Genomic DNA, 19,049 nt, shown 5'->3' with positions numbered 1-19,049 from the left:
TCGGCAGCATTATCTTCCCATGAACATTTCCATCAGCCCAAGAGGGAAAAACAAAACCATCTGTTCAATTGCCATGGAAAAAAAAACAAAAAAACTGGGAAGCAAATACATAGAGGTACAAATGAGGCAGAAATGTCAAGTGTAAAAGGAGAGGAGTGGGGGGAAACAGCACAATAATATAAAAGACATTAAAAATCTGCATAAGATTTACATAACAGAGTTGTTAAACATAAGTATGACTTGATGGTCACACCACAAGGTTCATCTCAGTCCTTCAAACACGTCTACAGCAGCTCCGTTTCAAGACAAACACCCCAAACGTCAGGTAGGTGAGAAAGCTGTGTGCAAAAAGGACAACTTCCTTCTTTTCAAAAAAGGGAAACTTGTCATTCCAAACGCTTGACACCAAACACGGTTCAACAATTAGGTTTTTTTTTCCTTCCTCCGTGCATCCACAAGCTACTAAATAAGCACACTCTATTCAAAATATTTGGAACGCTTCTTGACATTGCAAAGTCTTTGTGACTCCAGTTTGAAGACGGTCAGCATTCAGACATGTCACGTTTGTCAGAAGCAATCATGACCTGAATATGGTGTATGTGAACATACATATTTTTAAATGATTATTTTGAGGCGCTCCGATCGATCAGCCACCGATCGTGATGGGTCAATTTCCATGGGCAAGTATGTGATCGGCAAATCAGCAAATGTCCATCATTGCCTATCACAAAAACGATCGTACTTTGAAGCCAACGAGAAACTCACTTTGTTTGTGTTTTTTTTTTTATCTGATTCATCCACTAATTAAAAAAAGACAGATTAAAAAATTATTAAAATAATCAATAGCGAGCCGCTCTAAAATTGAAAAATAATCACGTATAAGAATCAGTATCAGTGGCATGAAACACTGATCGTAACACCCCTCCCAAAAGGCGGATGCAGGCATATTGTTTGTGTTTTTTGTTGACCGCATGAAAGTGAATTTTATAAGCACCAAGTATTCTACAATCTCTATTTCCTTTTCTCTTTGAATAAAAGACCCACATGTTTACTATATGCATTGAGTTAATATATTAATAACTGGTTGTTGAGGGATTTGATTGAAAAATGAATCTGAGGTTTCACTATGTAAATTGAAGCCCCTCACCCGCCCAAGAGTGGCTATACAGAGAGAGAGAAAAAAAAAAAAAAGAAAAAAAAAAAAAAAAAAAAGAAATCGACACTACCCTATTCAAAGATAAATCCTTTCAAAAAAAGAATTCCAATAGTAAACTAAGAATGAAAATAAAAAAATAATGCACAAGCGTGCACAGCCTCATTACTGAGGATGTGGCTTTATTCACATTCCCAAAAAACAAAAAACGTCCCAAAAATTAAATTTAAAAAAAAATGCAATAGATGAATCTGCAGGTGCAGAAGCTTGACCTCTAATTAACGACAAAGTTTGTTTGTGCTTCACCTGTTGAACAAGTTAATAGTCAGACTCATGGCGGAAATGTTTTAAAAGGCTATATCTTGGTCTCATTTTTTTTTTTATATCACAAAAAAAAAAAAACACATTTGAGCAGAGCTGTGCACCAATTGTGGTTTGAAGTAATGAGCAGGCATAAATGACAAGGTTACCATTATTAGCGTCTATTATTGGCTGCGCATAGTTCCAGCAGACTTGGCGGAAAAAAAATCTTTAGAAACAACTTCTGGGAGCTCATGAATAAGAAGTGAACTCTTAGACCACAATGACCACTGATCTTAATTTGGAATTGAAACCAATGGCTCTTTGTGTTGATGTGGTATATTATATATTTTTTGTCAACTGAACGTTCCTGTGCAGGAGCTCAGCAGCCAGTGTTCCCTGTGCCTTTTTTATTAAACACAAAACTTGAATGTATTTCTTGTACAATGTGTGTGTGTGTGGGGGGGGGGGGGGAGACCAGAGACAAAACAGTCTCTCCACTAATTGCAGCATTAATAGCAGAATTTGACAGGACACACAAAGCTAACAGTGGCTGAAAAGTAGGATTGTTGACTCATACAAATTCTTAATAAGAGGAGCAATTTCTGACCAGTCCAAATATGACAGACTTTTTTTTCAGGAGCTAGAATTTTGCAATACAATAAAATCCACTGAAGTTAAGACGTTGTGTAAAAATGTAAACAAAACAGAATGCAATGATTTGCAAATCCTTTTCAACTTCTATTTAAAATGTTACAAGATACTCCATGTTCAAACTGATGAACGTTGAAACACAAAATATGACCGAGAGCCTGCCTGGACTGTTGCGCAACTGAAGTTGTACATCAAAACAAAATAAAAAAATAAAAAATCAGTTATCATTGTAGTCTGTTTTTGTTTACATTTTACAAAATGCCTCAATTTCATTTGAACTGAGGTTTGTGTTTCAGTGAACTAGTTTTTTTTTTTCATACTAAAGTCACAGTCTGAAGGGTCAGAAGATGGTCCAGAGACGTTTTATTGAGGAGGAAGTTCCAATCAGAGCTCTGAAGCCTGAGATGTTCCCTCACAGCCTAGAAACATGAGGAAGCTTTGAATTAGATTGGTGGAGGGGGGGTATATTTGTGTTTGTAAATAAATGGAGAAGATACTGTTTATACATAGTTAGCTAAAGTTCCTATGAGCAAAGTGAATGGTACCTTTGTTGTGTTGTAGATTCATAGTTATCCAACATTTGGGTGCCGGCAACCTCCAGGTTCCAGTCACACATCTCCAGCAACTTCAAACACTCAGACCTGCTCCTCAGTCCCAAACAAAACAACTGCTCCACCTACGAGCAAACAAACCAGCCATTGAAAATCTGAGCAGAATTTTTTAATAGTAGCACAGGACAATGGAAGCCTGCAAGCACGTTCTCAAATTGCTTAGTCCAAATACACAACCATTGTTTAGATTGAAACCAAAACATCTTGATGGCCATTTTCTTTATCTTCTAAACTTCTTGATGGTTGTTATCAAACATTTAATTGCTCCCTTGCCGGGCACTCATGGCTTTTATTTACAGAAAGTACGCTGCACAGCGGTCGCAGACACAACAAGAGAGGAGGGAGCAGATGAAATAGTGCATTTACAACCTGTTCATCACAGTCGCAATGGTCTAATTTTCCCAGAAGGATCAACAAAGCCCCGTAATGGCCGAAGCGGAATCCACTTTAAAAAAAAATGGCCAACATCAGCTTTCAATGACGACCTGATTGCAGTTACAGTTACTGTACATAAAAATGTTATTACTGGAAATGCCAAAGGTTGACCTGGAATGCACCAAAGGGGGAGCTGCAAAGCACTTGACCAGCGAGGGCTGCAATTCCCTTACTGCACCAAAAATATTACCTCCATTACAAAAGGCCGATATTTTAATGGATTGCAATCGCTGGACAATACACTCGTGGATGAGGCTGTTAAAAAGTTTTGCTTTTTATGTGGGAACTTTGACTCCATAGTTCTGAGCAATAATTTATGTCTGAAATGTAATTGCTATTTCCTTGTTAAAAAGTTTAGCTTTTTATGTGGGAACTTTGACTCCATAGTTTTGAGCAATAATTTATGTCTGAAATGTTAATGATATTTCCCTTGGTTTTCTGGAACAGTCAATCATGTGAGGTGATGGAGGGAAAATATTAAATAGACTGAATGATGGTAGCCATCAGTTTGAAGAAAAAGATAGATTGAAGCATGAATCATTCACTGTCAAGGCCATATTGGCAGGATCCACCCCTCACGTTATCACCCAAAATTATGACGGTGATTGCTGATGAATGTAGAAGGCAGGTAGTGATTGGAAAAGAGCAATTTAGTTTAAAAAAAAAGTGATAGCCGTTTTTCTATTATCTTGTATACCTTTCTGATATAGCATAAGGAAACTGCAGCAAAAAAATTATATATATATATAAATATATATATATACTAGGGGTGTAACGATTCATCGATACACATCGATTAATCGATATAATGCTCTACGATTTATTGGCATCGATGCTAAACGTAAACATCGATTTATATCGCCGTGTTTGACCTCGGACATTAGACGCGACTTTATTTTGAAATCCAGTTCATTGTTGCTTGCTTCCTCTTTCCGGGAGCAGTACGCGGCGTGCTGTGTTGTGAGCAGAGCAGGCACGTGAAAGGGGAGCCGACAACTACGCGGCTCCTGGGCTGGTGCTATGGCTAGTGTCCAAGAAGACGAGGAAATTCGCTCCCCTTTGGGCTTCAAGTCATTCGTTTGGAAGCACTTTGGATTCCAAAGAAAAGATGGCTCAACGGACAATTAAAATTATTGTAAATAAATAGTTCAGTAATGCACTTTAAAGTTAATGGTATTACAAAAAAAGAAAGAATATTCATTTTTCTTTACTTATGAGAAAAAATGTAGGAATTTGATAAAGTTCAGTGTTAAAATAAGCACTTTGTATACTACAATACTCTTGTAATTTCCTAAATAAAGAGTTTGCAGTACCTTGTTGATTTTGCGTATGAATTGTTATAAATCAGGATATTGTTCTATATTTTTTATTTAAAAAAAATAAATAAAAATAAAAATATCGATCGTGGAGCACTATATCGTGATGTATCGTGAATGAATCACAGCAGGCTTTAAGATATCGGCAAATATCGTATCGAGGTTCTTTGTATCGATATGATATCGTATCGTGACAAAACCCGCGATTTACACCCCTAATATATACGTATATAAATATATATATATGTATATATATATATAAATATATATATATGTATATATATATATATATATATATATATATATATATAAAAAAATATATATATATATATATAAATATATATATATATATAAATATATATATATATATATATATATATAAATATATATATATACGTATATAAAATGAAAATTCTGTATTGCATATTAGTAATACATGTTCTTACCTTCAGGTAATGCACAGCTTTCTCAATGTTCCCATTGTGGTTCTGGAGGGCAGTTTGACACTCATCGATCGTCACACCATGAACTGCCTCTTGCACCTGCAATCAAGAATGATAATATACAATTGATCAATAACAATTATCTGATGGCCATATCTTAAGTATTATTGTGATTAGTGTTGCGGCAAGAACCAGTACCGTATTGTGCAATTTAGTGAGCAATTAATGACAATACCATAATTCCACATAGCGGCAGCCAAAACACACACAAATTACCTGAAGTGTTTAAAAATATTGTTTTTTATTTATTAGTTCTGTACTATAATGCATTGAACCTTAACAACATGACTACTATGACAGTAGCAACACGGTATCATATTGTATGATTTACTTTTCCAAAGATAACAATCAGGTTTGATAGTCAGACAGTTATTCAATACAAATAAGTTTGTTATTGACTTTGACATTTCATAAAGTCAAGCAAATAAAAGTTAGGATTACCGCTTTAACTCTGTCAGCTGAATTTTCCAATCCGTCTGTCCTGGGACAGTCAGCGATGCCCGCTGGTGTTGTCAAAGCCTCAGCACAAATACCAGAGAGGCTAACTGATGTCTTCATTCCTGTCCGTGCTCCAAGATTGCTGGAGAAATTAGTCTTCAGCTCACCCAGCGGGGCAATCCCCTGTCCCTGAGCCTGCGCCTGCAAAGTGCTGAGCAGCATCGGTCGCACCGTAGCGGTGTTAGCTTGCCGTACGCGTCTGTCCTCGGCAGTGCTGCCGGTCAGGCTCTCGGCCTCCCTGAAGAAGCGGTCGTATTTGTCAAGGTAGGGCGGCCTCTCCGGCAGAAGGTAATAGTGAGTGTTACTAACTTTCCGTCCATCACGGACTATGGGGAGGATGCAGGGGGCCTTGTTTACAAAGTCCTTCCCCTGTGCCTGGATCACTTTGGGTGCAGTGTATTTGGGATCCGAAGCAAAGCTGTGCGTAGTAGGCATGAATTTACCTGGAGAGGTGGAGAGGTAGGAGCTGTAGGTGTGTGTGGGGGGGCAGGCGGTTAGGGCAACTGGTATGCTGATGGGGCTGACAGAGTAGACTCTCTGCTGCGGTGAGCCCACCTCCAGGCTTTTGGGGCTGGGAGTCCTGGAGCCAGGCTGCGACAAAGGTTCCCTGGGAGGAATTTGCGGTGGCCGATCCTGCTCTGAGCTTGAAATGTCATTGGTGAGGTCGGCCGGGTTCGGGGATAGAGAGAGGTCCCGGGACCAACGAGCGGAGGAGTAGTCGCCCTTTTTAATTGGCCGAGGGGGAATAGGGACACGAGGGGGAATCTGGGGTTTATTCTCAGCGTGTGCCTGCAGGCTTGAGGCTGAACTCGGGACGTTGAGCCTCCTCATGCACTCTTGCTGGAGTTCCTGGAATATTTCTTCAGACTGGGAGAATGAGGTAGTTGGGCCCTGGCTGTGCTTGCTGGGTAGAAAGAGGTTATCCTCCAGGCATGGTTTGTTTGTAACTCTGAAGACACAGGCCACGCCCCCCGCTTCCTGTCCACAGGGAAGCTCCTCCTCTGGGATGCGAACATTCTTCTGCTCCTTACTGTGCTGTTGCTCCATGCCGTTGATGGAACTCACCTAAGATGAAAACGAAATATAATGAAAACTGCATGAATATAGTTACTATTATTATTCCACTAGTGAAAATCCAAATGATGTGATGTGCATAACCTTTTTATTTTATTCTTTAACAAGAAGCCCAACGGCAACATTTTCAGCAGCTGTTTGCTCCGTAAATCGATAAATATATATCCGAGAATGTCTACTTCTATACTTCCGTTCTCTGTAGCTCTACAATTGACACTGACACTTTAAGATCACTTCTCTCTGAGAACATCCTGCAATTCAAGTCTTGTTGAAGAGTAATTAGAAGTCATCTTGGTCACAAAAGTGCAACATGATGAATTTCTAGTTTTCATTTCTAGTTGAAGCAGCAAATTTTATTTACATATCAAACGTTTTTTGGGGGGGTTGTTTTTGGCCATTCAGCTCCTTTGCAGAGGACCGGAAGTTGTGCAAAAATGTAAAGAAAATATCCAAAAATTGTTCAAAATATTAAAGAGGGGTTAAAGTACCGTCTTTTTCCATGTATAATACGCAAAATTTAACTAATTTATTGTCCTAAAATCTGGGGTGCGCATTATACATGGGTACAACAATTTTTGAAGAAAATCTCCCTCAAAATAAAACTTGAAATCACCTTTCTTCTTGTTTGTTGTCAATCGCGCATCGCATTCAGCCATCCTGCCCAACCCACTTAGTCAGTAAAATTCATAATTGACGACACATCGTTTGATGCGATGGTGCAATCCTTGATGGTGTGTTATTGTCAAATATTGTTTGTTTTTTAATCTCCATCGCAGACCGGATATTATACGGAGGCCGCCATGACAGTATGCGCAGAACGGATGCGCAAGACACGTCAATCGCGCATCGCATTCAGCCATCCTGCCCAACACAGTCAGTAAAATTCATAATTGACGACACATCGTTTGATGCGATGGTCCAATCCTTGATGGTGTGTTATTGTCAAATACTGTTTGTTTTTTAATCTCCGTCGCAAACCGGATATCATACGGAGGCCGCCATGACAGTATGCGCAGAACGGATGCGCAAGACACGTCAATCGCGCATCGCATTCAGCCATCCTGCCCAACACACTTAGTCAGTAAAATTCATAATTGACGACACATCGTTTGATGCGATGGTCCAATCCTTGATGGTGTGTTATTGTCAAATATTGTTTTTTAATCTCCATCGCAAACCGGATATCATACGGAGGCCGCCATTACAGATGCGCAGAACGGATGTGCAAGACACGTCAGCTATATAAAGAGCGAGACTTCAGTTCTCTACCTAAATGCGTATTACAGGTAATATTTTATTTCACAACACTTTGCCTTGTTCCTTTCCTCTCTGCTGTTCACTTCAAACACGCTCCATACGAACACAATGCTCTCGTATCAGACGCTTGCTCGATCACCTGCTCGTTTGCTGTCACAATGTACCCTACACAAATCCGAAACATTTCTCCGCTATCGAGTTTGCTAGCGCATGCGCAGTGATACTGACCGGCAGAATAACATCCGGTTGTTCCCAAAGATGATCTTTTTTCTGAAATAATTTTACGTTTACGGACTTAAGTAAGAGTCAAAATTTGGGTGCGTATTATACATGGGTACAGGCTTTTTTCCAGCATCGACATGCCATTTTTAGGGTGCGTATTATACATGGAGGCGTATTATACATGGAAAAGGACGGTAAGCCTTTGATGGGTAAAAAGACAAGGCGTCTTAATTTTGGATTACGACTGAATTTAAAGAGGCCGTTATTATTTACATCCGACATGGATTGTAGTAACAGGTCCTACCGCACCTCCATATCATCTTCATCTTGGGCTACGTCGTCATACGCCGGGGGCGGGGGTAAAGGCCGTGCATCCCAGTCTACTACCGGCGTGGGGTGAAGTGGGCGGGGCAACGACTTGGAGGGACTCTGAGAAGGTGTTCTGTCCAAGAGATTCTCAGCTTTCAAAAACAGCTTTACAACACTTGGGATTTCAACCGCAGGTGTCGGGGAGGGTGCGGGCGAGGGAAAGTCTTCCCCAAAGTCAATGAGGGACGCTTCTCTCCCAGTCTTGTCAGTGCCCCGTTTGGAAGACGAGACCCGGGCCGTCGGTCGAAGTTTGACAGAACCAATTTTCCCAAGTGACAGTCTCTTCAATTCGGCAGATGTCAAGTCCTCATCCTGATACACTGCATCATAACAAGGCTCTGAGGAGGAACGTGAAAAATAATTCATTACTTTTGTGGAACTGAAAGATGAGTTCACACCACCAAAAAAAAAAAGCGTGGTACATAGCTGGGGGACTTGAAGGCGAGGTTCGGTGAAGGGAAGGAGACAAACAATGACGTTATGGAATTGGAAATAAAAGTAATGGGAGAGTCACTGCGCAAGAAGAAAACAAGAGAAAAAATACATGAGGTGTTACCTTTGAAGAGTGGAGCTAGAAGGGAACAGAGAGGGCAGGAGCAATGGGTGAAGAGCTGCTGAGAGAAAGCAGACTTACTCTTGATTACCACGCTTGGTTGAGGAGGGCGAGGAGGAGGCTCCTCTGGAAACAAAATACAGCCACCGCAGTGCAAGGAACAAGGGGGGGGAAGGGACAGCAAGTACGTCAGAAAAGATGCCATTTGAGTTAAAGTCAGGAAATAAAAGGATTTTTCAGAATTTCAAACACAAAGTATATATAGGATAGTCACAAATCAAATTAAATGTAATAATTTTACAGGACGTCTGGACAGGACCATCAACTTATGAATATGATGGTAGTAACAGACCAAAATCTAAATAAAATTAAAGAATAAACGTTGCAGTTTTCTTTTGGATCCCATTCACACCTTCAGACAATTTAATATGTCCAATTAATCTACCATGCATGTTTTTGTAACGTGTCAGATTAAAGCCAGCGGTAAAGCCACACATGACTCAACTGCTAAAATAAAACATTATGAGTATTAAAATTAATGCTATATTTTCAACTACTGTTGAAGTAGCAACAAAGTAAAAAAAACATTGATAAGGAGACCGAAATGATCACCAGAAAATAAGTGATGGTCATGTTATCATTGACTCACTTTTGGCTCGCCCGGGTAGCTGAGTGGGCCGAGCTGCACTGAGGTCCAAACCGAGAACATCGGGAGGATCCATCGGATTCCCAAGATACAAACTGTGAGGGAGGAGGGGGCATAATTAGTTGAGCTAGGCAGTCATGGTCAGAAACTATAATGAAATACTACCATCAACTGGTAAAAGCCTCACAGTGGGTCTTTTGTGGTCAATTTCCTGCTAATAAAAAGTGCACCTAATAAAAAGTATCTAGACCTAATTCAAGTGACTTGTTAGCCATAAAACAATAAGAAGTCTTTACTCATCGATCTTGTCAGGGAAGCCCCAGCAGCGATGAGGGTTGGCATCCCCGTGGCCGGTGTGGATGAAGCTGTTCTTGAGTGGTCGGCTGATGTCATGAGCTGACAAACCTGCCACTGAAGTCACCACGTGCCGGGGAAACTGTCCCACTTTGAGGGTGCGTTGGTTTTGACCTCGCCACCAATAGTTCTCGGCTCTGAAATATTTAACAAGGAAATTATCAGGGAATTGAAAATACATGATTTTTTGTATTCAACACCTGAAACAAAAAAAAGGCTCTCACCTCCCCTCAATGATTGTGATGACATCATCGGTCTGAATCAGGAGCTTATCTTGCTCATCAAAGTCGTGCAGGGCACACATTTCCGTAGGCATGGTCTGAAACACATCTGTGCACTTCAGACACAAATGCAAACAAGCACCACGGCATATTGAGGCGTCACCTAATGAGAGCATCAAAATGTTCAAAATAATTGCCACTAAAGAGAGGTTTTATTTGTGTGGGTTTATCTGTTCATTATATTGCATATTTATAATCTTCAGAAATTGCCAATGTCATTTATTGCTTTAGTTGTGTCTATTTAACTTGGTGACTAAATAGAAATTCATATTTTATTTTATTTCCTCCAAAAATGTTGCTGGCACAGGTGTATGTTTTTTATGCAAACATTTTAACAGGTATTGCAGGGATTGTCCGCTAGGTGTCGTTAAAGATAAATTTCAGTAAAGAGAATCCTCAAGCTTGACATTCACATTACTTTTCTCTGGTATTGTTGAGCGTATCAACCCCCCAAGAATGCTAAAGCAGTCGCTTCCGAAAAGCTGCCAATTTACCTCAAGTAGGAACTCCCGTAGGGCTATAAAAGTAGGTCTGTCATCTGATTTCTGTGCCCAGCACTGCAACATGACGTTGTAAATATCCTGCGGACAGTCCTCTGGCTTAGGAAGGCGTTCATTTTCTTTATCAATTTTATGCAGAATCTGGAAGAGAAAAAAAACTTGATAAATATACAAATATATTGTAGCATTTAGGATTTTTCTTCTTTTATATTAGAAAAGAAGATTATTTGTTCCGCAAACACATTGACTGCTGAACTGAAATGTTCCTAAATACACGTATCTATCTACCTGGCTCCCATTGAGGCCTAACCAAGGCTCCTGGCCTTGTGTGAGCATTTCCCATAGAGTCACACCAAACATCCACGTGTCAGTAGCATGAGAAAAGGTTCTGGTCTTCAGACTCTCAGGGGCGCACCTGTGGTACAGAAAACATATATTTTTTTAATTATAATATAATATCATATCATATTGTTTATTTGCAAGAACCACACGGGAGACAGTATGCCCTTTGAGCACTTGCAAGTGGAGAAAATGTTCGTCACTGTGCATATAGCGATGTTCGAACGAAGTCTGACTTGATTCTTGCAAGAGAGTATTTATTGAGAGAAAACAGGGTGGGGGTGAGAGTGGACAGGTTTGGTGAACCCCTGGCCTCTGGTCAAATCAGAGCAGGGGGTGTTTTATGACGTTGGGGGAAACAGAACAACTTTGATTGCTTCCTCTGCAGCTGGTCAATCAAGCAGAGGATGCAACCACTTTATTTTACTGCGTTGTGAGAGCAGGACAAGTTTGGTTAATCATTATAGTCTACCTTCCAACAATCATACGATCAGAATAATCTATCAACCCTAACAAATATAACATAATATGATATGATATATGATATAATATAATATATAATACAAATAAGATAATATTTGAGTCTATTAAATCTGATCCTTTGCAATCTGAAAGCTCATGAGCTCTGATTATTGCTTTCACTCACCATGCAAAGGGAACCTTGCGGTGTTCCTGCATGATATAATGCTCATGATTGTTGGGTAGTGCCCTCATCAGGCCAAAATCGCCAATCTTCACTCTGTGAGCTGATGCCAGTAAGATGTTCCTGAACAGACGAGTCACATATTAACCCCAGAGCTCTGCATCTTGAATGACAACAACTAAAGTTCTACAGTGCTGAGAACATTTCTCTCCTCATTGGTATGCAATTATACCAATTATGTATTCTGAAAGTTGTATGCTGCATTAAGTAACAATATTTCAGTAGCTACTAGTAGTGTTTTTTTTTTTCTTTATTGTAATTTAGAATGTATTGTCCATCGACAGAAAAGGAAAAGTTTTAACCATGGCATGCCTGTCTGCGATGAGATATACAACTAACTCTGACATGATACTAAAGTATGCAAAAACAAAAAATAACTTTGAAAATTAGTGGTGCCTATTGAGGTTTTTCAATTGATTCAATCTGGCCAAGAGCACCCAATATACCAGCCAGCAAGTGACTCATTTAGTCTGTGGGCCAAGTCGCCCTGTAATAGTCTACAAATGTCTGGGTGGAGAATTGAGAAGCAAAGTCTATATCCATAAAATAACATCAGATGCCATAAAAACAATATGGAAGGGAAAATACGAGCAATTAAGTCCAGAGTAGATGAATACCACCAAAAAAAGATTTTAAGCCGCACAGCTCGCCCTGCCTGTTAGAATCAAAATGTTGACTGTACCTGGCTGCCAGATCCCTGTGTATAAAACGCCTCTGCTCCAGATAGGCCATGCCGCAGGCCACCTGCACCGCATACTGACACAGAGTGTGGATCAACACGGGGCCTTGCGGATGGACGGAGCGCAAGCGATCCAGCAGAGAACCGAGCGGCGCCAGCTCAGTCACCTGGCACATGGAGACAGAGAAGAAGAGAAACTCAGTTGAAAAATTAAAGAACTACTAAAGCACACATGCCTCTCAAAATCCAACCTTAACGTCCCCGCCGTGAGAGGTGGTAACAGGTCAAGTTGGCAAATAGGGCAATGGTAAAGCTCATGGGCCAATCACCCGTGTAGTGGATTTAAAAACGATTACAGAAACATTGATGAAGAAAAAGAAACCCCGCAACCTAGGAGATGTAGACTCTTCAAGCATACAAGCTGAAGAGGAAATGAAGCCGCATGCTGAAAACCATTTAGAGAGGGTGCGGTGGAATCTGCTATCCCCTAGGAAACCGACCAACATAGCAACCTGGAACATCAGGACCATGTTCGCAGCAGGGAAAACAACAGTCACTGCGGGAGAGATGAGAAGATACAAGGTTTCCATTCTTGGCCTGTGCGAAACCAGATGGACCCAGACAGGTGAAGTCAAACTAGCCAGTGGCGAGTACATTCTCTACTCTGGACATGCAGAGGAAGCAGCACCACACATAGAAGGAGTGGCACTCATGCTCTCCAAAGAAGCACAACAGGCCCTTATCAGTTGGGAGCCCATCAGCTCAAGAATTATCACTGCAAGATTCCAAACCACCCATAAAAGAATCAACCTTCAAATCATACAGTGCTATGCACCTACCAACAATGCAGAGGAGGAAATGAAGGATAATTTCTATAACCAACTACAACATCTACTCCAGTCCAGGAAGGAAAAAGACCTAACCTTACTCATGGGCGACATGAATGCCGAGGTGGGAAACAACAATGGATACGAACTGTCCATGGGAAGACATGGACTTGGTACCATGAACGAAAATGGGGAAAGATTTGCAGACATGTGTGCTGACACCAACCTGGTCATAGGAGGCACTATATTCTCCCATAAACACATTCATAAAGCCACCTAGATATCTCCCGACCACGCCACCGAAAACCAGATTGACCACATATGCATCAACCGGAAGTTCAGACGGTCTCTCCTGGATGTGAGAGTAAAGAGGGGGGCAGACGCTGGATCAGACCACCACCTACTGGCTGCAAAACTCCAACTCAAGCTAAGGCGCCGCAATATCCCTTCTGGAACAGAAAAAAGTACAACATCCAGCTCTTTCAGGACATTGGAACAACTGAGCTGTATAAAACCACCCTCCAGAACAGGTTTCAAGCCCTGCAAGAACAACCAGTGAAGGAGTACTGGAACAGCCTGAAAAGTGTATGGAAGGAGACCTGTCTGGAAGTTTTAGAGAAAAGGACAACAAACCATAAACTTTGGCTGTCAACAGAAACCTGGAAAAAAATAAAAGGAGGGCCAAAAAGGACACACTAAACAAATGCAAGACACGAGCGAGAAAGGCCGCAGCCCACAAGGACTACGAGGAAGCAAACAAGGAAGTAAGGAAAAGTGCCAAACGGGACAAGAAAAACTACATTGAGGCCCTGGCTAAAGAAGCACAGGAAGCAGCAGCACAAAATAATCTCAAGGAACTCTACATGACCACCAGGAAACTAGCTGGGAAGTTCAGACAGAACAACACACAAATCCGGAATAAAGAGGGACAACTCCTCACCACCAAGGAGGAACAACACCAAAGGTGGACAGAGCATTTCAGCGAGCTGTTTAATAAACCACCGCCCGACCAAGTAATAGAGATCCCACCAGCAGCATACCAACTCAAAATCAATTGCACCCACCCCCAACAAGATCTGAGGTAAAGAGGGCTATCATGATGCTCCGACGTGGCAAAGCCGCAGGGCCAGATGAAATCCCAGCAGAGGCCCTACAGGCGGATGTTGAAACTACAACCATCAAGCTCCACACACTCATCAGGAAAATATGGGAGGAGGAAGAAAACATACCAGCAGACTGGAAAGATGGGCTTATTGCTGTCATCCCCAAAAAAGGAGACCTTAGAGACTGCAACAACTACAGAGGCATCATGATACTATCAACACCGAGCAAAGTGCTAAGCCGCATCATCTTAGAAAGACTACGGAAAGGGGTTGACGAGGAGCTCAGAGAAAATCAAGCTGTTTTCAGAAGTGGAAGATCATGTATTGACCAAATTGCTACCCTTAGGATCATTATAGAACAATCGAGAGAATGGAACACCCCGGATTACGTAAATTTCATAGACTTCGAAAAGGCGTTTGACAGCGTAGACCGGAAGCTATTATGGAGCTTAATGGCACATGACGGAATACCCCATAAGTTCATCAACAACATCAAAAGCTCATATCAGGACATGCAGTGCCAAGTGCTGCACCAGGGACCAACACAGAAAACATTCACCGTGCTCACTGGAGTGAAACAGGGATGTCTATTTTCCCCCTTTCTATTCCTCCTATGCATTGACTGGATCATGAAACAAACTACCCACAATAAAAAGACAGGCATCCAATGGACTTTGACAGAACAACTAGAAGACCTGGACTTTGCTGACGATATTGCTCTACTCTCACACAGCCACCAACAGATACAGGAGAAAACTCAACTACTCGAAAAAACAGCAGCAGGACTGGGACTAAAAATAAACGGAGCAAAAACAAAAGTAACGCGAGTAAACAACAAAAACACAAACCCCATTAACCTCAGGGGCTGCCCACTGGAAGAGGTAGACAAATTCACATACCTAGGAAGTGTAATTGCAGTGGACGGTGGAACGGAGGAAGATGTGAAATCAAGAATAGGGAAAGCAAGAACAGCATTCAACATATTAGATAAGATCTGGAAAACCAAACACATTTCACTCAATACTAAACTCAAAATCTTCAACTCCAACGTCAAAACAGTGCTGCTATATGGATCAGAAACATGGAGGACCACCAAACACATCACCGCTAAACTGCAAACCTTCACAAACCACTGCCTAAGACGCATCCTCAGGATCTTCTGGCCCAACCGCATCAGCCTATGGGACCGCACCAAACAAGAAACAATAGAGATACAGGTTTTGAGGAGGAAGTGGAGCTGGATAGGACATACCCTGAGAAAAAACAACACGGCTATAACCAAACAGGCGTTAACATGGAACCCACAAGGCAAAAGAAGCAGAGGGAGACCCAAAAACAACTGGAGAAGGAGCACAGAGCTGGATGTCAAGAAGATGGGACTGTCGTGGAAACAGCTGGAGAAAATGGCACAAGACAGGGTGGAAACTCTTCATCGATGGCCTATGTTCCGAAAGGAATGAAAAGGCCTAACTAACTAACTAACTAAAGCACATTGGGCTATAAGAGAAGGAGCACGGGAGCTTATGTTGACAAAGTGGCAAGACAAAAACAGGAAGGCTATAAGTAATGACATAGCTCGTAAACTATTTAGCAGTGGAAAGTAGCCCCGTGTTGAAAAGGCAGAAATGCCAGTGGCTATTTTCGCCCCCCCGGTTACACTTGCTCTCCTCCCTTCCTGTTTCTCCATCCTCTCATCACTCTCACACAAAGGCCTTAAGATGCTGGAGCAGATTAGAAGGAACTGTAAGGTTACGTGGAGTGAGTCCGACATAAGTATACGTGTCGATGTATGTTTGCATGGTCCTGCCTCTGCGAGTGTGATTCTGTGTGTGCACTACCATCTTCATTGGGTGTGTGAGCACCACACCGTAGAGGTGAATGAGGTTCTGGTGATCCAGCGAGTGCATGGCGTTGACCTCGCAGATGAAATCCTCCAGAGCGTCGGGCTGGCTGAGCACATCAGTCTTTAAGCACTTCACAGCTACATTCATCTGCAAAGGAGGACACCAACATAGTTTCCCCCTACGCAAACATTATGGTGCATGCACAAAGGCTCCTCACCAGCTTTCCTGCAGGAGTCAGCCACTCTCCTCTCTTCACAACGCCAAAAGATCCATCCCCTAGCTTTTCCAGAAGAGTCAGGTCCTTCTCTGAGATGAGGCAGGTCAGAGCCTGTTGCTGCTGGCCATCAAGAGGAACATCTCCAGCGGGATATGTGGCCAGGACCCCCTCCACTAAGCCCAGCGGAGGTGTGGAAGACAGCTTACGGAAGGAAGAGGTAGGCTGGCCCTGCTGGGGAAAGTCTCCGCCATCCGGTCGCTTACCACTGAACACCTAGCGAGGCATTCAGAGAACAACACACTCAATCCAAAATCTGCTCAATATAACACTGGCATTGAAACTGTGTGATGTGTGTCCACCTTGCTCATCCAGGACTTGCGCTTGCACATTGCTTTCCGCCTCTTCACAGCCTCCCACAGTCTTCTCTGCCCTTTTAAATCAAGAAAAAAAAATATATCACACCAATGGAGAAAGACACAAAAACACAATTGAAAGAATATCTGCAGTTTCTCACCAGGTCGACCCATGCCAATCTTCTCCAGGTCTTCATTCTTGACGTAGTCGAAATGGGAGAGCCGTGTGACATTGAGGTCGTCCCTGATTCGCAGGAAGTACTGCTGCAGCTGGACTTCTATCAGCAGCTCCAGCAGCCAGTCTGTGCCTTCCTCACATTCCATATTGTTGCCCAGTTTCTGAATGAGGAAAGTACGCCATATAAAGTTATATCTGCAGATACTGTCCATAATCTACATAATATATGAGCCCAAAAAGCACTTCTCATGAGTTATAGGCCTTCACGTCATCCCACGCAGTCAACACGTATGTGTTGCTTCACCACACAGGGAAGAAGATGCAACTGCGTTTCCTGCCTGGCCTCTTTGCACAGCCGTGTCAAAACTAAGGGCTTGGACAAAAATAACCGTCTACTACTGGCTGGAATATTGTGATGCAACAAGGGCTACAATTTGTGCTTATTTTATTTTATCTGTTGATTAATAGGTGAATTGGATTTAAAAACATGTTTGAATCATTTCCATTCTTTTATTCAAAACAAGACATGATTGCAAATTGTCAGTGCAGAAAAGGCACAGACTAATTAATTATGACTCAGTTCCTGGTTTGGTCCCTCACATGTCGTTAAATTGAGAACAAAATGTTGATCACTGTTTTCCACAGTCACAGCAGATGTTTGCAAATGTGTGTTGTGGGAAAACACAAAGTTAATCGGTCTGCTTTCGTGGGAGACTACTGAAATCTGTTGAGGTGAAATTCTGAGGATTTTAACCCTTTTGAATGATCAAAAACGTTCAGTCAATTTGATAATTTTGTATTAATCACGTCTCACACAACAATGTGTGGGGACAAAAAAAAAAAAAAAGCACCAGCACATCACCATCAAAACCAACTGTGACTAACAGCGGAAGGAGTTCCGTAGTTTGGGGCTGCTTTCACACTTCAAGGCCTGGACACACTGTTGTGATCGACAAGAAAATTAATTCATATGCTTACCAAGACATGAAAGAGTATGCCAATTAGAATTGCTTGCCAATTGAAACTTGTCAGAGTGTGATGCAACATCACAACAGCCCAAAGCACACAAATAAATTAACAACTGTTGTGCAGTTTTCATCTTCAGTCACACTTCAAAGAACCCAAATCAGGCAAATGTACAACCAGTGAGTACTTGGAGGCCGTGTGTCCGCAGATTAAATATAGATCTAGAAAAGCACACTTTGATGACTTCCTAAGGATGTAGACTTCCAGAAGTAGCACACATGACAGAATAGCAGTTCTCCTTCCTCATGGTGGTGGAGAAATGTACACATTGACACAAACACAGAAATACAAAAGGCCAAAGTCATGACCCGTATCAGCTAGATTCTGCAAAAACAAGTCTCCAAAAGGACAGGGAGGTCCAGCTGCATCAATCTTTCCGACTACACGAGCCAAACAAACTTACTCGATATACATGAAAGTGTGCCAGGAACGGCAATGACTTTCTCAGCTTGTCAAAGCGTCGCATCCTAAATTCCTCAGTCCGTAGAAGTCGAGGAGGCAAAAAATTGTGCTTTGTGGTATCGGCGTGTCCTCCAAAGCATCAGAAGAACCGCTCTGCTCCCATTCCGAACTTCCCGCCGTCTGAAAGAATGCGTGGACAGACTCCCCGCATCCAGATTGAGAGCTTTGAGGCACACGGCGTCTCTCAAAACTGTGTCTAAATCCACAACATTCCATGGTAGGCCAAACCCTCTGAAAGTCCGTTCCACTCACTCATAGAGGCAAGAGAGACGCTTCAGTGTGCAAAATAAAACGTGGACTGAGCCAGTGAACCAAAATTTGTAGAAGTTCACAAATGAATCCCTCCTCCCTGTGCCCTCCCTCCCTTTAGGTCTGCAAAAGTCTCTCCTTCTCTCTGGCTCGCTCACAGTCTGACTCTGCATGCTACTGTCTGCTTTTTCATTCCGCCATCCAGCGTGGGGCTAAAAATAGGCATTTCTTCTCCCTCGGTCAATCACCCTCCAGTAAGCCAGACAGACTGGAGGTATGCAGCCAGTCAGAGTTTCATCTTTTTTTTTTTTTTTTTGTGCAACGTATCTCAGAGAAAATAACG

The 19,049-nt window shown here is 42.0% G+C and overlaps 1 protein-coding gene across 9 annotated transcripts in view; it reads right to left on the bottom strand.

Annotated features, from left to right (window-relative positions):
• tnk2b (tyrosine kinase, non-receptor, 2b) overlaps positions 1 to 19,049 on the bottom strand; it is a 43,557-nt gene that overhangs the window by 15,122 nt on the left and 9,386 nt on the right. For 3 of the 9 annotated variants that reach the window (XM_037275876.1, XM_037275870.1, XM_037275871.1), the window contains 16 exons: positions 16,953 to 17,130; positions 16,798 to 16,868; positions 16,439 to 16,711; positions 16,216 to 16,368; positions 12,451 to 12,614; positions 11,712 to 11,831; positions 11,015 to 11,141; positions 10,721 to 10,867; positions 10,170 to 10,264; positions 9,888 to 10,082; positions 9,595 to 9,686; positions 8,949 to 9,071; positions 8,333 to 8,730; positions 5,414 to 6,535; positions 4,916 to 5,011; positions 2,653 to 2,783 (listed from right to left, as the gene is read on the bottom strand). In XM_037275876.1, the coding sequence (XP_037131771.1) occupies positions 2,653 to 2,783; positions 4,916 to 5,011; positions 5,414 to 6,535; positions 8,333 to 8,730; positions 8,949 to 9,071; positions 9,595 to 9,686; positions 9,888 to 10,082; positions 10,170 to 10,264; positions 10,721 to 10,867; positions 11,015 to 11,141; positions 11,712 to 11,831; positions 12,451 to 12,614; positions 16,216 to 16,368; positions 16,439 to 16,711; positions 16,798 to 16,868; positions 16,953 to 17,115 (3,470 nt within the window). In that variant the 5' untranslated portion in view covers positions 17,116 to 17,130. Of the gene's footprint in view, positions 1 to 1,753; positions 2,527 to 2,652; positions 2,784 to 4,915; positions 5,012 to 5,413; positions 6,536 to 8,332; positions 8,731 to 8,948; positions 9,072 to 9,594; positions 9,687 to 9,887; positions 10,083 to 10,169; positions 10,265 to 10,720; positions 10,868 to 11,014; positions 11,142 to 11,711; positions 11,832 to 12,450; positions 12,615 to 16,215; positions 16,369 to 16,438; positions 16,712 to 16,797; positions 16,869 to 16,952; positions 17,131 to 18,398; positions 19,033 to 19,049 lie in introns of those variants that run through there. The other 6 variants (XM_037275872.1, XM_037275874.1, XM_037275875.1 and 3 more) reach the window with 6 other exon arrangements.

The sequence above is a fragment of the Syngnathus acus genome, chromosome 17 (assembly GCF_901709675.1).
Source record: "Syngnathus acus chromosome 17, fSynAcu1.2, whole genome shotgun sequence".
In the NCBI taxonomy this organism is placed as follows: domain Eukaryota; kingdom Metazoa; phylum Chordata; class Actinopteri; order Syngnathiformes; family Syngnathidae; genus Syngnathus; species Syngnathus acus.
Note: the sequence above shows the minus strand (reverse complement) of the source record. Positions and strands in the feature narration are given on the sequence as shown.